Source organism: Schistocerca cancellata, chromosome 4 (assembly GCF_023864275.1).
Source record: "Schistocerca cancellata isolate TAMUIC-IGC-003103 chromosome 4, iqSchCanc2.1, whole genome shotgun sequence".
In the NCBI taxonomy this organism is placed as follows: Eukaryota; Metazoa; Arthropoda; class Insecta; order Orthoptera; family Acrididae; genus Schistocerca; species Schistocerca cancellata.
In genome coordinates this window covers 484438636-484460697 of record NC_064629.1, presented here as the reverse complement: position 1 = coordinate 484460697, position 22062 = coordinate 484438636, and the positions used below count along the sequence as shown (strand labels likewise).

Here is a 22062-nt window from a genome sequence, read left to right as displayed (position 1 = left end):
TCTGAGACTGTACATTTAATTGCCACTTATTCTAGGAGTGCAGATCTCTATGGCGAGAACCTCCACGGCCATGGGAGTGAGTCCACCTAGATTTTGCCAGCTCCTTTCTTGACACTTACTGGTTGGTGGTCATAGGTGCCTACTCTCAATTTCCATAGATAGTAAACTGCTGCTCAGCAGCAGTGAAATCAATGATGTGGACATTCACCCAAATCTTCTCCATCAAAGGTCTTACCCCACACCTTGGTGAGGGAAATGGCCCACAGTTTATCTCATAGACTTTTCATGGTTTTTGTTGGCAACATGGCATCCACCATATCAGGGCACCTTTGTTCACCATCAGATGAATGGGGAAGCAGAACATCTTATCTGGATTTTAAAGACAAAGTTGAAGTAGTACATAGGGGATGCCTTGGCTGAAGATGCAGGCACCCGTTTTCTCAGTTCTGATGCATCCACGGTGTTGGGTGAGAAGAGCTCAGCAGAAGTGCTGCACGGACGCTAGCTGTGCCAGGTCCTTAACCTCCTGCTAATTGCCCTGCATCCTTCTTTATGCCTCTGTTGCAGTGATACATGCTAGGGACCCCGCCTGGGCTTATGCTTTTCATCGCCCTAAGTGTTGGATCCTAGTGGTCATTCAAAGTCATTGGGGTCAAACAGACTCCATGCTATAGATGGAGGACACCATTAATGGATCCCCTTTCCCTGTTTCTGCTTCCATCTCCTACGCTTTGTGCAACTTGTCTACTTCACCCTTCTGCAATGTCTTTTCTAGCCCTCTGTGTGAGCATCAGGGACTGGGTTTGAACAAACCTCATCAGCAACAGGTGGCACCAGGTGTCAGTAGGTGCCTACCATCCAGTTCCTGCCCCTGCCCAAGAGACCCCAGATGCCCTCATGGATCCTGTTCTAGCATCAGCATGCCCTCCAGATGGTGTCTCGCCTGCAGGTGTCTCCATGTGGTGGAGCCATCACTGCCAGGATCATTTCCAGCCCTACTCTCCATGCCAGCCAATGGGAGACATTTGGCTTTTCCACAGGTGCCCACTGACAGTGCCCCAGAAGACACGGATGTCACTTTCCTGGGTGCCACATGCTGGCAGGAGAGGGACATCTCACAGTCACTCCACCAAGGAGAGAGGACTATGGCAACCCTATGTTACGACATCTGCTGTTGATGGCTGTGAACATAATAAGATGTGGGGCACTAGTTCATTTGGTTATGATGGCCTGCACTGGTGTATGGTGGCACAGGTCCAGCCACTAGACAGCAGAACAATGAAATAGCAACAGTAAAATTACAACAAGTTTGGCACATGCAGCCCGCAGACATCACCACCATGCAAATCAGACTAGTGACTTACCTATTATAATCATAGTGTGGAGGACTCTCTCTCTCTCATTCTATTATGTTTCATTTGTATGCTCACTTGATTCCACTCTTGGGATGCTTATCACCTGTTTGGGCTTGGTCTACCTATGTACACAGACTTTGTTTGGAACTTGTGATTGCTTTCTCAATGAAATGATTTGGTCACTCTATGTGTACTTATTTGTGTGTTTTACTATAGGCCTCTTTCTATATCAAATAAAGGTGGTGATTTTTAAATTATTTTCAATTAACCAGAGCACAGTAACTATAAATATATTGGGTACTTCATTAGCTAGTAGCTCTTCTAATTCCTCTTGCTTTTTACATAAAATATTGAACATTAAAATAAAACTCATTCAGACTTATTATTGTATTCATGATAGCACTTTTTCCCCTCCCCTGGAGGCCAAAATTTCTTATTCTTTAGGTGTGTGGTTCCTGGTGCTTCTTCCGATAGGTTCTAGCACTGTACCAGTAGTCAGCAAAGTATCTGATGCTGATATGCTACTACTGTTCACATTGTTGAAAATGATGTTGCTACTTATGCTGTTGCTAGTTTTGCTACTGCTACTGTTGTTGATGGCATTGCTGATGATACATCTGCTACTGCTGCTGATGCTGCATATGATACTGATGATACTATGGTTGTTGGTTTTATTTCTGCTGCTATTATTGTTGCTGGTTTGACTATTACTTTTGCTGCTACTACTGTTGTTAGTGATCTTACTGACATTGCATCTGCTACTGTTATTGGTTCTGCTGTCAGTACTATTATTGGGTCTATTGTTGCAGTAGACAATACAGATGATGCTGCTATTGTTGGTTCTGTATATGCTATTGCTGTTTCTGCCATTGTTGTAGCTACTTTTGCTGTTTTTGTTGGTATGGCTACTATTTTCACTGTTACTATTATTGTTTGCACAGCTGCTTCTTCTTATGGTGATACTGCTATTTGTGTTGTTATACCTACTGTTCTTGCTACAAATGCTGTTTTATTTCTATTTTTCCCAGTGTTGTGTTTAGCTATTTGTTTGATTCAACCTTTGTCGCAGCATTGGCTAATGATTGCCAATTTGTAGTCAGCTTCTTAGAAGCTTTTCTTTCTGAAACAATGATGGCTATATTTTTGGATATAATTTTTTTGCCTCATCTGTTCACAGGATGGCCACATCCAATATGAAATCTGTGACCAGTACATCTACATCTACATGAATGTTCTGTAATTCACACTTAAGAGCTTGGTCGAGAGTTCGTAGAACCACCTTCAGGCTATTTCTTGACTGTTCCACTCTTGAATAGCATATGGAAAAAATGAACATGTAAAGGATTCTGTGTGAGCTCTGATTCCTCTTATTTTATTATGATGATCATTTCTCTCAATGTAGGTGGGAGTACAATAATTTCCATTTGAAGGAGAAACTTGGTGATTGAAATTTTGTGAATAAATCTTGCTGCAATGAAAAACTGATTGCTACCCCAACTCATATATCATACTCAAGACATTTTCTCCCTTATTTCATGGTAAAACAGAACAAGGTGCTCTCCTTCAAACTTTTTCAGTGTGCTCTGTCAATCCCATCTGGCAAGGATATCACACTGCCCAGCAATACCCCAAAACAGAGTGGACAAGCATATCACAGGCATGGTTTTTAGTTGTTTTGTTTCATCTTCAAGGTGTTCTGTCAATAAAACACAGTCTTTAGTTGCAACATTTTCAATGTGATGACTCTAATTTATGTGAGGAACAATGTCAAAATCCTTCTGGACATCTAACAGTATGGTAGCAACTTGAGATCACCTGTTGATAGCACTCATTACTTCATGTGAATAAAAAGCCATTTGTGTTTCACAGGATTGATATTTTCTGAATATGTACTGGTCATGTGTCAATAGATCATTTTCTTTGAGTATTTCATAATATTCAAATACAAGCCATGTCCATAATATGGAATTTCTGAAGGGGCTGTAAATATCTCGGTAAAGTTTGTTTGCAACTTTGATTTCCATATTTACACATGATTATTTTTTAAATCATACCACTGTGGTATATTTCAGACAATGACATTTGTCATCACTTAACACTTGTGGGCTGAGATGCCGTGGACCATACATAGCACTGTCCCCTGATGTTTCGCCTTCAACTGCGGAAGGCATGCTCTGAGGACAATCGATGAACTGCAATGGGAGCGTGAGTGAGCGCTGTATATATAAACCGTCCAGAGGGCACCTCTGTCAATCACATGACATCAGCTGTGCTATGATCTCTGATAGTGCCATCTTTCTTAATTGAAATTAATCGACTGTCATGCTGTTGCTGCAATGTTGACATCCAAAGTTCCCCACTAGGATAGCCACTTGCTCACAAACAGCCATTGATAATATCTTTATAGAAAAGTCCAATGAACAAAATTATATTACAAAACCAATAGTCAATGGCCTCTCAGACCATGACATGCAGTTCCTTCTGTTAAATGTTAATACTGAACAGGATATAAAATCTGTTAAATATGGACTAAGAGGACTTCCCATAGCCATCCCGTCAATCTGTTCATAAAAAACATTATTATATTGAAAATAAGTTGTTGTAAGGCAATGTCTGAATAATGCCAAAATATCACTAGGAACAATGTCCGCTAAGCGATCACATGTATAGCGGACATTGTTCCTAGTGATATTTTGGCATTATTCAGACACTGCCTTACAACAACTTATTTTCAATATAATAATGTTTTTATGAACAGATTGATGGTGTGGCTATGGGGAGTCCTCTTAGTCCAGGTGTGGCTAACTTGTTCATGGAGAACTTTCAACAATGGGTGCTGCAAACAGCTAGAAAAAGACCAGCCAGATAGTATCGTTAGGTAGACGATACATTTGTTATATGGACCCATGGGAAATAGGAAATGGATGCCTTCCTGTCACATCTGAATAGTATTAATCCAATAATTCAATTCACTATGGAAAAGGGAATTGGTGGTCACCTGAACTTCTTAGATGTGACTGTAATCAAAAGAGAGGACAGATGATTGGGTCATAAGCCTTTCAGAAAAGACACACACACTGATCATTATCTGCAGGAAGATTCCAACCACCACCAAAGACATAAAAGAGGTATGATTAAAACATTAATAGACAGGGTACACAAAATATGTGAACTAGCTCACTTGGATGATGAGATTGAACATGTTAGAGTGACGTTCAAGAAGAATGGGTATTCCAACAGAGAGATAGATCGTGCAATACACCCTAGACTGACAACCAGGATGGACGAGGATCGACACCAACCCAAGGGGAAAGTGTTCCTACCATTTATCAGTAAGGTCACTGATCACATTGGAAAAATCTTAAGCAAGTACGATGTGGAAACTGTTATCAGACCCACCACGAAAATAAAAGAATGTTTAAGATCCATAAAAGATGAACGACATCCTCTAGCTACACCAGGTGTCTATAAAATTCCGTGTAGTTGTGGACAGGTCTATATAAGCACAACAAAAAGAAGTGCCAATACCCATCTGCATGAAAATAAAAGGAACTGCCACCTTGGACACACTGATAAATCGGCTGTAGCTGAACATGTGTTTCAGGAAAGTGTTCACGAAATAAAGTTTAGTGAGGCAAGCATCAAAGCAAAGATGTCACATTATTATGTGCGAATGTACAGAGAGGTCATTGAGATTGCCAAACACCGCAATAATTTTAATATAAGAGATGAAGACATTAAGCTGGATAAGATATGGATGTCAACAATGCAGCAACAGCGTGACAATCGATTAATTCAATTGAAAAAGTTGGCAATATCAGATATCATAGCACCGCAGACGTCATGTGACTGACAGCAGCTCCCTCTGGATGGATTATATATACAGTGCTCACTCATGCTCCCGTTGCAGTTTGCCGATTGTCCTCAGAGCATGCCTTCCTCAGTCGAAGGCGGAAGCACACTTTCAAATTTCTTGGAGCTATTTCTGTTTCATTTTTATAAATATCATTCAACTCATTTGTTAGGACTAAACAATTGTTTATATGTACATTACTACGATCAGCAAATAGTTCTAGGTCACTTATTACTGAAAATGGAGGACAAGATTTGATTAAATTGGTTTCTTTTTGCTTTGACAACTGACATGAGTTCTGCTGGTCCACAATGATGACTGTCTAGTAATATATTATTTTACTGTTTTTACTCATTGTCTGTCTATATTTGTGCTCAGAAACTTCCTCACTTAGATTGACTGATATATTTTCATTACTAGAAATCTGTTGTTCTATGTAACTGGTACAATGTCATAATTTACTCTTTTAGCAATCATTTTCTGAGAACAGTTTACGGGTTAAATCAATCATAATTATAGAGGATTTTTTGACTGTGTTCAATCTTTTGTGTGCAGATAGCTACACCATGACAAAATTACAGTTTGGAATTTTTATTGGAAGGTGATCAAGTTCATTCTTTTAAGATTTTCTATCTGTTGAATTCGAGATGCAGTTACTTAATATTTGTAATTCAGACCTATGATATTATTTCTCAAGGATCATTTTACATTCTTCACACTGTAATGATACTTCACTTAATATATAGTGCACAGCAGCTTCACTGCAGATTTCATGCAGCAGCAGAATATTGTGTTGAGTGCTTCAGCATTTGGATCAAACACTAATCCTAAAGATGTACCTTTAGCTGTATAGTAAATTGTGCTTTACATTCTGTTCCGATAAGTGGCATTGCACAATCTTTACTATATCGTACATGTTAATGCTGGAATGACTACAAAGTAATTACTTTCAAAAGTTAATTATATGCCCAAAGTTCTCTGTGTGGCAAACACTCACACTGTCTCAGGTTTATGAACACATTAATACTTACTTCAAAGACAACAATGACCTCTTACATTTTGAGTGTTTCGGTGTAGAATTTTGAAGTAATCTTTGCAGGGACCTCTTAAAAACATTTTCTTATACATATTATCTTCCTTCCTACCTCATAGAGCCATAAATTTACAAATATAAGATACAATAGACTACTTACACTCTCTCATGAAAGAGCATGAATAGTCAGCTGCCTATGAATATGACTTTAGACAAGCAAGAATTAAATTAAATCCTATATTATAATTCAAATGTTAATATGTTATAAAGAGGACTGAAAAGTATATGGTTTATGAATGGAACAAATATTAACAAACCTGGTATGATAGGTGTGATTAATCCTCCATAACGAACTCCATATGGAAACCACAGATGCATTAGTTCACCAACAATGCGGCCTAGAGCAGCACCAATTTTGAACACTGGGATGAAGCTGCCAGCTGGCACTGGTATTGTTGAGGCAATTATTGAGAATATGAACTGTTTGCAAAAAGAAAGGGAAATGTGAGCATTCAGTAAAAATAACTAACACACAATCAAATATTCTATTTCAGTGCACATCAAGAAATTCATTTTTTCATGTTTACATTGATCAGATAGTGTATTAGTCCACTGGTGGTCAAAAGCAATTTTATACACTTCAACTCCATGCAACAGCACATATTGTTTCTTTCATTTCAGGAGCAGGTTCAACACTTTATCACAAGCCATTGTATATTTTATGTTTCAGAATTTATTTCTTTGTAGAAGTAGTGTGTTCAAAATGGATGGGACTGTGACAAATCCCATGAAAAGAAAATTAGATATTCAAACAATCACACATTGGAATAGAAGACTTCAAGTCTACTATTCATTCTGGGAAAAATAATTTCCAGAATTACGGCCAGTTCCAGGAAATGTATATAAAGCAAGGTGTACCTTATGTGTTGGAAAAGCTGGTGAGGAATTTTCAATTTCACATGGCAGTGTAACTGATGTTAGGCATCATTTTAACAGTGTCAAACACAAACACACACGCTTAACATTAGTAAAAACGACACTGATGAAAAGTCTCTACAAGGTGACTCTGTTGAAGCAGACAATGTATATAGTAGGTGCATGCTAATTTTAACATTTGTGATTTTCAAGGTAATAATAGACCTGTTTAGGCAATTATAAAAAGATGCTAGTATTAGTGCTCCTTCCTTTGTTTCCAGATAATGGCATCTGAGGATACATTTGTGTTTCACACAGTTAAGCATCATCTTAGCTATGCCAGCACTGACTGCAATGTCAAAATATCTTCTCAATTATTCTTGGATTTCACAAAAGCAAATAAAATCATGTATGGTAAAACAAAATGTGAAGCATTAATTACTGGTGTTTTGGGACCAAATAGCATCAATAATTTAACTCAGAAGTTGGAGCATAACAAGTTTTTTGGTGTGGGGCTTGATTACAAAGGTAATCAAAAGTTTTATCTTATTTGCGTAATGTTCTTTGATGTGTTCTAAGCAGGTGTGTCCCACAAAATTCTAGATTTCCATGAGGACTCTGATGAATATGCATCTGCTGTGTCTGAACAGATCTTGAAAAGGATTGAAAAACATGAGTTGAATTTGTCCCAGGTTTCAAGTTTTATTGGAGCTAATACAAATGCAATCTATGTTTATGTTCACTTAAAAAAGGAAAATTGTGGTATAGTGAAATAAGACTGATGGGCACATATAGTCCACAATTGGTGAAAATCTGGTATGGACACTATGTCAGAAGATGTTGAAATGTTGGTAATTAAGACTTTCAACTATTTCTCAGAGTCAGCTAAGAGGGTATCTCAGTTGAAAGATTTCTTTCAGTTTGTTGATATAGAACACAATGCTTTGTTGAGACATGTACCTACAAGGCGGTTAAACCTAAAGGCTGCCATTGAAAGATTGTTGAAAAATCTTCCTGTTATTATGTCACACTTTTCTAGTGCAGATGATTGCTTCAGCTTCATTAACAACAATTTGATAGGTGTGTCTGGTTCAGGAAAACAGCTTATTTTAGTGGTATTATATCTATAATTTTCCGTGCACTTAACTGACATTTTTTTGAATGGTGTATGCAACTCAGAAAAAAATGAACTGACAATTTGTGAAGTATACTGTTTAATGAAGAAAGTAAAAATGGAGTTAGAACATAAGATAAATGATCTTTTTTTTTTTTTTTGTTATAAGGTGCAACAGTTACTAGACAAATTGGAGGACTTGATCCCAGGTGAAAAACACAACTGGAAGAATGCAGGCATATATATGAAGTTTGTCTGAAATATTTAAATAAATGATTTGATTTTGATGAGAGTAATGTTTTGTCCTTAATGGATTGCATATAACTTGATAAAAAAACCTGTGTTTCAAAATAGTTTGAAATTACCTGAATCACTTTGTATCGTTGATTTCCTTAGTGTAGGTAATATGTATTCAGAGGTCACTATGGTTTCTGATTTGTTTTGGGGGAAGGGAATGAGCATTTAAAAGCAAAGTTAGCTACTATGACAATACCACAGAGATGGGTCTACATCAAAATTGTGCAGTGTTGTACTGGAGAGGGACTAGATGGAACTATGAGAACATAGAATATGTGAGCAGTAAAGGTAAAGTGATTTACGAGGGGAAGATTCAGAGAGAGCACATGAAACAAATGCATCATAAATTAATGAACAAAAGAAAATCAGAATGTCACCGGATAGCAACAATGATTCCACTACAGACAGTACCAATACTTGAAATCAAGTTGGTTGCAGGCCATGGAAACTAATGACAGATTGCACTTCTGGTCGCTCTCTTGGTCCTGCCATCTGGAGAACATATACCCTTCACAAAACATGGTGAGGAGCAACATGAGGAGGACATTTGCTCAATGAACATTGCTTGCACCCTCTGCATGATGTGCTTCTAGAATCTGGCTGCTCTCTATGGGACATTAACTTTGCATTGATCTATAGACTCATAATTCCTTTACTACTAACAACTTTTGCAAGGACACACAGACTTTTTTGTATTATTCTTCCACAGTCTATCTTGCTAGATTATGCCAACTTAGCACATTCAAGATTTTGGGAATTTTTAATTTCTCCAGTGGTTGCCTTAATTCAGAGCTCATAAAGGCTGTGCATGCTGGTACACACATTACTAGTGTGTACAAAAGTGGCACAGGATTCTGGCCACAGTTCAGAGCACAGTACGTGAACCCATACTGCATTCAGTGAAGAAAAACATGAATCCTGCATTTATTAAACTTTGGCAGAAGCAATGAACACTGCATCAGCAACAAGTATATCAAAATCAACAGCAACCAGCCTGTTTGGAATAGTGGATGGAGACACTAGTCAAGCTGATACAACAACTTCTGGTACAAGCAGCAGAGCTGGTACACCAACTACCACAACTTGCACCTTTCCAGCCAGATGCAGAAGACTGAAACAGCTACTATCAATGCCTCTCCATTCCCTACTGAGCATGTAAAATTATGTCACTGCTTTGCAACAATTCTGTCTACTAATTCTAAGTTGATGAATTTCCTTAGCAAACTTAATGTGGTGTCACCACCAGACACCACACTTGCTAGGTGGTAGCCTTTAAATCGGCCACGGTCTGTTAGTATACATCGGACCTGCGTGTCGCCACTATCAGTGATTGCAGACCGAGTGCTGCCACACGGCAAGTCTAGAGAGACTTCCTAGCACTCGCCCCAGTTGTGCAACTGACTTTGCTAGTGATGGTTCACTGACGAAATACGCTCTCATTTGCCGAGACGATAGTTAGCATAGCCTTCAGCTACGTCATTTGCTACGACCTAGCAAGGCGCCATTACCAGTTACTATTGATATTATGAATCATGTACAGTCAAGAGCAACGCTCATCATTAATGGATTAAAGTTAAGTATTCCACCAGCTACATCCGTTTTTTCTAAATTCTAATTTCCTTGACCTGTTCTAGACCTCACGCCAGCCTGCATGAGCTAAAACGCGTGCCTTTTGGCTTCCTCTCATAACACAGTGTTGGCTCTCCTGCCAACCCACAACAATGGCGACGAGGCCACACTGCATTCTTAACTATACTGCCCTGATTTACTTGTGTAATGGCTTCGCCACCATCTCCAGATGTACTGTCCGAATTTTATCGCTTACAGAATCAGCAGACGCAGGCCTTACTGGATGCCCTTGGACAGCTCGTCCAGGGTCAATGTGCGATGCAAAACGATGTGGCAGCCGCCGCTCCACCACTAATGCAGCCACAAAACGCAGTTGCACCACCTTTTTGTCCTTTTGATGCTGCACTGGAAAGCTGGACGGAGTGGTCACGCGAATTTGGATTCCATCTCGCCGCCTACAGAATTCAAGGTAACGAGCGGCAGCCTTTTTTGTTGTCCTCCTTAGGGGTGCACACATACCGTGTGATAGTCAAATTATTTCCCCGACGCGACGTAGCAACTCTATACTACGACGAAATTTTGTCTGCATTAGACGCATATTTCAAAGAATCAGTCAATGTAGTTGCCAAACGGTATACCTTCTTTCGTACAAAACGTACTGCAGGTCAGACTAATAGGGAGTGGGTTGCAACCTTGCAAGGCCTTACTAGGGATTGTGCTTTTGAGTGTCAATGTGGACTCCCTTATTCAGATACTATGGTGAGTGATGCAATTGCACAGAACATTTCTGATGTTCGTATATGGGAACAGATTTTGAAACTAGTCAATCCCTCCCTTCAACAAGTGATGGACATATTGGATCGGCAGGACACACTTGACTTTGCTCAGGAATCATTTGAAACTTCGCCACCCATGTGTCAGGTTAACCGACCCGCCGGGCGAGCTGCACGGAACAGTAAACAGTCCTCGCGCCCGGCTGCGCTGCTGCTGCCAGGCTCTCAGCCACGTGTACCGCGCCGGCAAGCAAATGCAGTGCTAAAATCATGCCCGCGGTGTGCTACTAGACATTTGCGTGAGAATTGCCCGTCACGCCAAGCTATTTGCTTTTACTGTAATAAAAAAGGACATGTTCAAAGTGTTCGCCAGAAAAAGCTCAGATAGGAAGCTCAAAACCATTCCAGGCCCTTTGCTTCGTGCCGGAATCGGAATCGAACCAAGGATACTCAGGCTCGCGACACTTCACCCATGGAAATTCATATAGTTCATGCCACTCCATCCAGTGCCACTCTCTCTAACAGTGACTGTGTTCGTCCCACAAATAGTGTGCGTCGACATCGCAGGAACTCCCGTCAAGTCGCAAGTGATTTTGTACCAGTGTCAGTTCACGCTGCACGAGACAGTCGTTCTTGTTGTCAGCAGTGCAATAAACTTTTTGTGGACTTGGACATTAACGGCAAAGTGATACCATTCCAGCTCAATACCGGGGCTGCAGTTCCACTGATCAATCAAGACACTTACAAACTGCTGGGCACATCTCCGTTGCGTGCCGCAACCGTTAAGTTAACTACCTATTCAGGTCACAAGATCCCTGTGTTAGGACAGTGCAGCCTTGTTGCAACATACAAGGGACAAACAAAACTTGTGTCAGTTTACGTCCTTCGTTCTTCTTCTGCAGTGAACTTGTTTGGTTTCGATTTATTTCAGTTGTTTAACTTGTCTATAGTAAATCAGGTCCTATCAGTGAACCAGACTGTGCCTTCCGACAGTGTTTCTCGTCTATGTGAAGAATTTGCAGACATTTTTGCACCGGGCCTTGGTTGCGCTAAGAACTATGAAGCACATTTGGAAGTGAAAATAAACGCGCAGCCGAAATTTTTCAGAGCGCGCAATGTTCCCCACACGTTGCGTGATGAGGTCACAAAAACATTACATGATTTGGAATCACAAGGTGTAATTGAACGTGTGCAGGCTTCTCTCTTCTCACCCTTAGTAATTTTGCCAAAAAACTTCGGGAAAATTGAGACTTTGTGTGGACTTCAAGGCAACAGTGAATCCACAACTAGTGACTGCAACTTTTCCTTTACCCCGCCCGGCAGATCTTTTTGACAAACTGTGCCCGGGTAAATATTTTTCGAAGTTGGCCCTAGCAGATGCGTACTTGCAAATACCGGTGGACGAAGAATCCCAGCACGTTTTGGTGGTTAACATGCATCTTGGTTTGTATTGATTCAAACGACTGCCATTCGGGTGTGCATCCGCCCCTGCATTGTTTCAGCAATATCTACAAACTGTTTGTGCGTCGGTCCCTACTGCAGCAAACTATCTGGACGATATTGTGATCTCTGGAAAGACGGAAGAAGAACATTTAGCCAATCTCAGAACATTATTTCAGGCCTTGCGACAAAATGGTCTTCGCTTGCGGAAGGACAAATGTGTGTTTTTTGCTCGTGACTTGCCCTACCTGGGACATGTACTCAATGCCCAAGGCATACATCCCAGTCCAGAGCACCTCCGTGCCATACAAGACTTGCCTTCGCTGCATAATTTGAAGCAGCTACAGAGTGTGCTGGGAAAAATTAACTATTATCATCGCTATGTTCCACAGGCCTCTTCCATTTCAGCTCCGCTTCATCGCTTATGCTGTAAAGGTGTTCCGTTCGTCTGGACGACGGAATGCGAAGGCGCCTTTCGCCAGTTGAAATCAGCGTTGCTTTCCAATACTTGCCTTATGCCATTCGATCCCCGGAAGCCCCTTTTGTTGATGGTGGATGCATCGGATTTCGGGATCAGTGCTGTGCTTGTGCACAAACATGGATCGCACGATCGTCCTATTGCCTTTGTGTCCAAATTGCTCTCGTCTGCACAAAGAAATTATTCACAGATCAAGAAAGAAGCATTGGCTCTCGTATTTGGTGTTACAAAGTTTCATGATTTCTTGTATGGTCATCACTTTACCATCCTCACAGACCACAAACCTTTGACATCGCTTTTTCAACCGACCAAGCCTATACCTCCACGTACAGCGCAGAAATTCATTCGCTGGCCTATTTTCCTCTCGCAGTACCACTACGATATCTTGTATCGGTCCACTGCTCAGCACAGAAATGCCGATGCGTTGTCCCATTTGTCTGTTGCTGAGGATAGAGCATTTGATTCCTCCGAACCTGCTTGCATGTTCATTGATTCAGAAACCGATGACGTGGTCGAATTGTTTCCGATTGATTTTGGTCGTGTAGCTACAGCCACAGCTGCCGACCCTGTCCTTGCTACCGTTCTGCGTTTTGTTGCTATGCAATGGCCCTTGTCAAAGTCATGGATCGGGGATCCGTTGGTTCGCCGATTTTTTGCTCACCAGGAGAGACTTTTTGTACAACGTGGTGTTTTGCTGTTGCGTTCGGATAATGATCAGTCCAGGGTCGTGGTCCTACGTTCGTTACAGTCCTCTGTCTTACAGCTTCTCCACCAAGGACATTGGGGTATAGTGCAAACGAAACAACTTGCTTGTTAGCACTGTACTTGGTTCAGAATCGATGCCGCGATTACGAATATGTGCTCTTCTTGCAGGGTGTGTGCCGAACAACAGTCAGCACCACCGCAGAAATTCTTTGCATGGCCAAAAGCCACTTCCCCTTGGCAATGCTTACACATCGATTTTGCTGGTTCATTCTGGAATGCTCAATGGTTGGTTGTGGTAGATTCATTCAGTAATTTTCCTTTTGTTGTCCGGATGTCTTCCACGATGTGATCTGCCACCATCCAAGCGTTATCTGCTACCTTTTGCATTGAAGGTCTTCCACAGACTATTGTTTCTGACAATGGCCCACAATTCATGTACGCAGAATTTCAGTCATTCTGCAATGGTATTCAACATCTGACATCCACGCCGTTATTGCCACAGTCAAACGGTGCCGCAGAACGATTGGTCAGGACTTTCAAGTCACAGATGTTGAAGTTGAAAGAGTTGCATTCTCGGGAGGACGCGTTATTGCTCTTTTTGTCCTTGTATCTCTCTCAGCCCCGAGATGGTCGCTCGCCAGCTGAGTTGCTTCACAGTCGCCCTCATCGCACCTTCTGGTGAGGTGCGTCAGCATCTCAATCAGCTGCGCCTCTGTTGTCGCACGGGATCTGCCGCTCCCCATCTGCTTTCAGCAACGGTGCCGTCCGGTCAGCGCCCTGGGGACCCATCTACTGGCTCGCCTCAGCCCCAGGTGTTACCAATGCTGTCTTCCATTTTGCCCCATGGCGACGCGCCGCCGCCGCCTGTTCTCCCGCCGGCGACGCCCGCAGTGGACGCGTCACTGCAACCGCCGGGCGCCTCCCTGGGTCACGCGCCACCAATCGCTTCCCATGACCAGTTTTCCTCCGCCATGGAACTCTTGCCCCCTCTGGACCATATGTCATCTTCGCCTGTCGGGTGCCCCGGCCCGATGGAGGTCGATCCTTCGGCCCCTCCTGACTCTCTGCGGGCGCATACACCGCATTTGGCGTGCACCCTGGAGCGGGTTTTCAGGCGTTTCCTAGCTCCCCGCGGTCCGAATGGCAGGGTGCGGGTGGCACAGCCTCGCCTGTTGTTAGGCTCCCCACCTCGTCGCATACGTCAACATGGGGTCTTTCCCATGGCGGGTGGAAGCCTTATGCCACAACAGTCTGCCGATTTGCAGGGGAGGAATGTGGTGTCACCTCCAGACACCACACTTGCTAGGTGGTAGCCTTTAAATTGGCCGCGGTCTGTTAGTATACGTCGGACCCGCGTGTCGCCACTATCAGTGATTGCAGACCAAGCGCCGCCACACGGCAGGTCTAGAGAGACTTCCTAGCATTCGCCCCAGTTGTACAACTGACTTTGCTAGCGATGGTTCACTGACAAAATACGCTCTCATTTGCCGAGACGATAGTTAGCATAGCCTTCAGCTACGTCATTTGCTACGACCTAGCAAGGCGCCATTACCAGTTACTATTGATATTATGAATCATGTACAGTCAAGAGTGACGTTCATCATTAATGGATTAAAGTTAAGTATTCCACCAGCTATGTCCGTTTTTTCTAAATTCTAATTTGACCTGTTCTAGACCTCACGCCAGCCTGCGTGAGCTAAAACGCGTGCCTTTCGGCTTCCTCTCATAACACGGTGTTGACTCTCCTGCCAACCCACAACACTTAAGACATTAGTAGATTCAGGAACTTCAGAATTTTCAGAAATTTCTACACTGCTTTCTTCATACCATGAACGAAGTTGTTATTTAGTACAAGCCTGACTAAACTTTTTTCAGTGTCACAAATGTAATCATTTGGTTTTCTCCTGATCAGGAAGTCACAAGCAGCTTGTGACTGTGTATGTGTGGATGGATATGTGTGTGTGTGCGAGTGTATACCTGTCCTTTTTTCCCCCTAAGGTAAGTCCTTCCGCTCCCGGGATTGGAATGACTCCTATCCCTCTCCCTTAAAACCCACATCCTTTTGTCTTTCCATCTCCTTCCCTCTTTCCTGATGAAGCAACTGTTGGTTGCAAAAGCTTGAATTTTGTGTGTATGTTTGTGTTTGTTTGTGTGCCTATCAACCTGCCAGCGCTTTCGTTTGGAAAGTCATGTCATCTTTAATAATAGATGGTGCTTTAAAATATAAATGGGGTCAGCTACAGATGACAGAAGAATTGCAGTACAACAGCTATGGTTTGAGCTGCACATTACAACACCCATACTGTTCAATGAACATGATTGCACAAGTTTGGTAGTCAACAGTTGTGGCACTGTTAGGTGCCTATCCACCACAGCAGGGTCGTAGCACATCAGATGTTAAAAATTGGTTTTTAATTGGGCTGAAGCCAGAAACCACATAAAAACACAAATGAAATTTGTTTCAAATTGTAGTGAGAGTGGCACAAGACAGTCCAATATGCTGCCCACTGTTTTCTGCCACAAGCTGAAATCAAGAAACAGCATCTTCTACAACTGATCAAAGTGTCTCGGATGTTACATTCAGAATGTGTTCCTGAGTGCATGTCTTCAATTCAGCAACATTCATAACTGGAGCACTAAACATAACATCTTTCAGATAACCCCACAGCCAGAGGTCAGATGGATTAAGATCAGGTGATCTGGACAACCAGACTCTAAGGAAATGGTAGCTGATAATTTTAACATTTATGAAATGACCCTGCAGCAGCCACTTCATTGGCCATGCAATTTGCAAGGTCCACCATCTCAGACAAAAATGATACTTCCCACACATCCACACTGCTGGAGGGCTGGGATGACATTGGCATGCAGAAGTCTCTCACAGCATTTACCAGTAACAGTACAGGTAACAGGACCTGCAGTACTCATCTCATCCAAAAAGTATGACCCAATGATAAATGATGCCGTCAACCCTCTCCACATAGTCACCTTTGAAGAATGAAGCGGTACCAAATGATGTGCATGTGGATTTTCCATTGCCCATATTCTGTGTATTGACATCTCCTTTGAGATGGAAATGGGCACTATCTGTCCACAGAATGTTCAGTGACCATTCACTGTCCACTACTATGTGGGCAAGTGCACACATTTATCTTGCTGGCAAGCCAGCAGGAAGTAGCTTCTAAACAGGGCTGGAAAGTAGTACAGGTCACACCAATATTCAAGAAAGGAAATTGGAGTAACCCATTGAAATACAGACCCATATCACTGACCTCAATTTGTAGTAGGATCCTGGAGCATATACTGTACTCGAACATTATGAACCACCTTGAAGAAAATGACTTATTGGTACATAACCAACACGGATTCAGAAAATATCATTCTTGTGCAACACAGCTAGCTCTTTATTCCCATGAAGTAATGAGTGCTGTCGACAAGGGATCTCAGATCGATTCCATATTCCTAGATTTCCAGAAGGCTTTTGATACTGTTCCTCACAAGCGACTATTAATCAAACTGCATGCATATGGAGTATCGTCTCAGTTGTGTGACTGGATCTGTGATGTCCTCTCAGAAAGGTCACAGTTTGTAGTGATAGATGGTAAATCATTGAGTAGAACAGATGTGATATCTGGCATTCTGCAAGGTAGTGTCATAGGCCCTCTGCTGTTCCTGATTTACATAAATGATCTAGGTGATAATCTGAGCAGCCCCCTTAAATTGTTTGCAGATGATGCAGCAACTTACCATCTAGTAAAATCATCAGATGATCAATCCAATTAGCAAATGATCTAGAGAGAATTTGTGTATGGTGCGAAAAGTGGCAATTGGCTCTAAACAAAGAAAAGTGCAGGGTCATCCATATGGGTACTAAAAGAAATCTGATAAATTTTGGGTATACAATAAATCACACAAATCTAAGGGCTGTCAATTCGACTACATACCTAAGAAATACAGTTACAAGCAACTTAAATTGGAAAGACCACATAGATAATATTGTGGGGAAGGCGAAACAAAGGATGAGCTTTGTTGGCAGAACACTAAGAAGATGCGACAAACCCACTAAAGAGACAGCCTACATTACACTTGTCTGTCCTCTGCTGGAATACTGCTGCATGGTGTGGGAGCCTTACAAGGTAGGATTCACAGAGGACAGCGAAAAAATGCAAAGAAGGGCAGCCCATTTCGTCTTATCGCGCAATAGGGGTGAGAATGTCACTGATATGATATGTGAGTTGGGGTGGCAGTCACTGAAACAAAGGGGGTTTTCTTTGCGGTGAGATCTATTTACGAAATTTCAATCACCAACTTTCTCTTTTAAATGTGAAAATATTTTGTTGACACCCACCTACATAGGGACAAATGATCATCATAATAAAATAAGAGAAATCAGTGCTTCAACGGAAAGATTTAGGTGTTCCTTTCCCCCATGCGCCATTCAAGAGTGGAATGGTACAGAAGTAGTATGAAAATGGTTTGATGAACCCTCTGCTAGGCACTCAAGTGTGAATAGCAGAGTAACCATGTAGATGTAGATGTAGACTTTTTATCGACAGCAATGCTGAATGTTTTTTCAGATTTTATGCATCGTGCTTTCAGGTATATGTCCAAAGTATGGGCAATTCCCCATGCACTGCACGTTTCCACACCACCACACGACCACACTTGCAAGGCTGGGGCCATATCTCTGACTCCATTCCTCCCTCTGCCACATAGCACTTCAAAAGAATTTGTCTTTTCAAATTTTGTAATCATTTTCTCCAGCTCATTGACGAACAATGGACCAAATCCTTTTTTCATACCTTCAATGTCCAGAATGTCTGCAGGACTACTGGCAAACAATCACTGTTCTTGTAAAAGAGCTTTACTAGCAGTGTGTGGTCCTTCATGGAGACAGTCATGTTGGGTGTCTTGAACGCAAACTGAAGAACAGCCAAGTGTCACGTGTCTGCTAGTGTACACACTTATACTTGCAGTACTGTCTATTGGTCACATTTTCATTAATTTTTTTTGTTATGTGATGCTGTCCTCTGCATCAATAATGTGCTGTTCAAATCTGACATCTTTCTGAGAAGTGTTTCTTTTTCTGCAGCTTTTTGAATATTGGTCACATTTTCATTAATTTTTTTTGTTATGTGATGCTTTCCTCTGCATCAATAATATGCTGTTCAAATCTGACATCTTTCTGAGAAGTGTTTCATTTTCTGCAGCTTTTTGAAACTAGAACTTTAAATATGGACATCCTGTATTTGTCATCCCTAGCTGTTATTCCACTGATCTGAATTATATTGTTCTTCATGAGGCAGTCTCCGCTAACTGAAACTTCTTCCAAAGGCTATCAGACTATTGCAGAGCAGTGTGACAATAACCATGGCTGAAGTGATTAAAAAAACTATTTGCCACATGGCCTCACAAGGACTCCCTTGAATTTGAGGTTGTAAGTTCAAACCATAGTAAGGTTCATTTGAAAGTGTTGTGTTAATAATTATGAAAGGAAAAATATTAGCTGCTAATGATTCACCATGTGCATCAAGAAGGCAACAGAAAATGAGTGGTCAGGATGAGCAAAGATCAAGCTTCTACATTATGTATGTATTATACTTCACAAAATGGAGATTTTTGACATACAAGAAATGTTAAAAACAAACCATTAACTTGCACCATCAACACCAAATGAAAACTGGTGCACCGCAGTCATCACAAAGGATTGCACCATCAAAATTGAAGGTGAACTCTTTGTGAGTTACAAACGATGCAGGATATTCAGCTAGGTATCCACTCTTAAGGAATGCATACAGAATCATAATGGTGTAATGGGATGATGAGAACTGATGGAGTGTGATGGCATGCAACCAAATGCAAAACAGAGTGTCATGAAGCTTATCGTGTAACTGACTATACTTTAAGGTATAGCTGCAGATAGTGTGATAACATGTGTTATAGGCATGGAAGAAACAAACATCCAGAGACTGAACTTGTTCAGTGGTTCCAGATGGTGTGAATTGCAATGTCACACACATTTCAGTAGGGATAGTTTTCTCTAAGGGAGTATGATTTTCATATGCAGACCAGGAATCAAGCAGAATCAAGTTATTTTGACCAGCTATAGGTGAAAAGCAGTGCTTATACCATAGTTATAGTTCTCTTATACCCATTTTCTCACTCTTGCTTGCTGTGATGTAAATATTCCTTACTGCCCTTGCACGACCATGCACACAAGAAAGAATCATAGGAGGCAGAGCGCCGTCAACTTCTCGCAGCACAATAAATAACTTTCCAGCCAATTTACCAACCACATTAACAGTCAGCATAATTGTAATGAATGCATGAAGGCACTGATGTTAGCTGATCTCGATACAACTCTTTGTACCTCTTATTTCCAGAGTTCCTTTCAATTCATTTCCTCTTCAAATCCTGACTTGGTTGGAGTTGAAAACAAATTCCTTACTGAATGATGGGATAAGTTTGTTTACCTCACCTACAAATTTTTGGGCTGATTCCACAATTTGATGTGCATTGTAAGATTGACGCTTTGTTTGAAATTTCATTCTCTTAGTGTTCCAACTCTGTAGCACTGTTTGAAGTCATGTTACCATCCACTGCTTCCCTAGAAATCACTATAATCTATGCCATGTACAATATGATGTGTGTAATGCAGTAGGTCACTATCATGCACATCCTGTAAATTGTATCAAGCATACTTGAAACTTGCAAATACCAGGTTTTGTAGCAAGTGTGCCTTGTTCTCTCTCTAATAGCCATAGTTTTTCTTATCCACTACATGATCATATTGCTGCAGACCTATTCAAAGTGTTTTTTACTATGCTGTGGATAATCTTCCATGTACATAATTATGTTTAGAACCCTCTACTTGGGCAACAATTGTCTTATACTACATTTCACTGGAGATAGGATTTGTGGCTCCCTGTCCAACAAGGATGATGATCTACATGGCTCGACACCTGTTACAGTATTGCTTTCACTTGTTTAGCACGTATCGTCATCACTGTACTCCTCATGTACACTGTCCACACAGTCGAGCATATACAACACCACACATTCCACAGACTCATGTTGCAGAAACACTAATATTTCATCTGACACATCTTGCTCACTCGGTGAAATTCCTTGAGTTCTTTTCTGATTAAATGTCAACTCTGGCAACTGTTGTTGTAGATATAATGTAATGTTTTCTTTGTATATTGTTGTCTTTGTCTGCTTTGTATCAATACCACTAGCACTGTAGTGTTGTTGTGGATAACTTATTGACTAAGCAGTTCAACTACTCTCTGCAGCCTCCTGCTGTGCTCACCACTGGATACCTCCAACCCCACTCACTATTCCATTAGCAGCCAACATTATGGTTGCATGGTAAACAATGCATGGGGCACAAACATTATTGGCCTTTTGTGACCGCACACTCAAGGGGTTCCTTGTCAGGCCACCATCAACACTTATATGTTAATTTGTGGGCTGGAACTGTATAAAATCATATAAAAAGGGAATTTATTTGATTCCATCCTGTTTGAGAAATTACCTGATGTTCAATTGTGATGTACTACCACAGGTTAGGTTAGGTTAGGTTATTAATATCTGTGAGGACTTGAACATAAGAGACTCATCATATAGATATTTGTTGTTGGAAACAGAGGTCCTGTCCAATGACCAGAGTGAATGCTGATCCTCCCACACATGTATTTTTTTTCCAATGGGGATAAATGAAGCCATTGGTGCAGGAAACTCCAGTAGAAACTGAAGAGGATCTTGTTGGTAGGACTCTAGGTGCCTGTCTTGTTTTACAACACACAACATAGATATTTGAGACAGTGTAGAAAAATTTTATTTGCTTTTGTGATGCATCCATTGACATGTGGCCATTGCTTTGAACTGTTTCTATAAGCTTAAACTGTTAGTGTAGAGTGTGAGTTATTTATATCAATAAAAAAGTAAATATGACTTGCAAATATTACTTCCACATACCAAAATACTCTGTTTAGGATATTCTACCATGTGCATGTTATTGACCTAAAGATTTGGGAAACCTGAAAATGCCCACACAATACATTTTATCTCCAGATGGATGGATAAATAATTGAAAAATAAATGACAAAAGTGTTCTGTTTTAACTCAGGCACATTGTACTGTTCATTATATCACTCTATGTTTGTCCTGTTTCATTGATCCTATCATTCCAAATTTCTAAGTGTCTACATAATAAATGGAAAACTTACTCAAATATTTATATCCATGACAAATTGTATATACATAAAAGTGTTACCATTCTGTAAGTATAATACACACATAAAAAAAAGTTTTGCATCACCTCGGTTCCGATAGTTCCGGAACCTGTACAGAAAATTGGAACAGAGATCAACATAAACATCATTTCCGCCCTTTTTATTGCTTATGAAAACCACACATTACATGTTGTACCGCCATACAGAGAGACCTTCAGAGGTGCTGGTCCAGAATGTTGTACACAGTGGTAACTCTAATACCCAGTAACACATACTCTTGCATTGATGCATAC

At 41.1% G+C, this 22062-nt stretch overlaps 1 protein-coding gene across 3 annotated transcripts in view; it reads right to left on the bottom strand.

The window, feature by feature from the left end:
• Positions 1 to 22062, bottom strand: part of LOC126183885 (chloride channel protein 2) — a 523840-nt gene that overhangs the window by 65092 nt on the left and 436686 nt on the right. For all 3 annotated transcript variants that reach the window (XM_049926191.1, XM_049926193.1, XM_049926190.1), the window contains exon 11: positions 6559 to 6721. In XM_049926191.1, coding sequence (XP_049782148.1) covers positions 6559 to 6721 — 163 coding nt within the window. The remainder of the gene's footprint in view (positions 1 to 6558; positions 6722 to 22062) is intronic.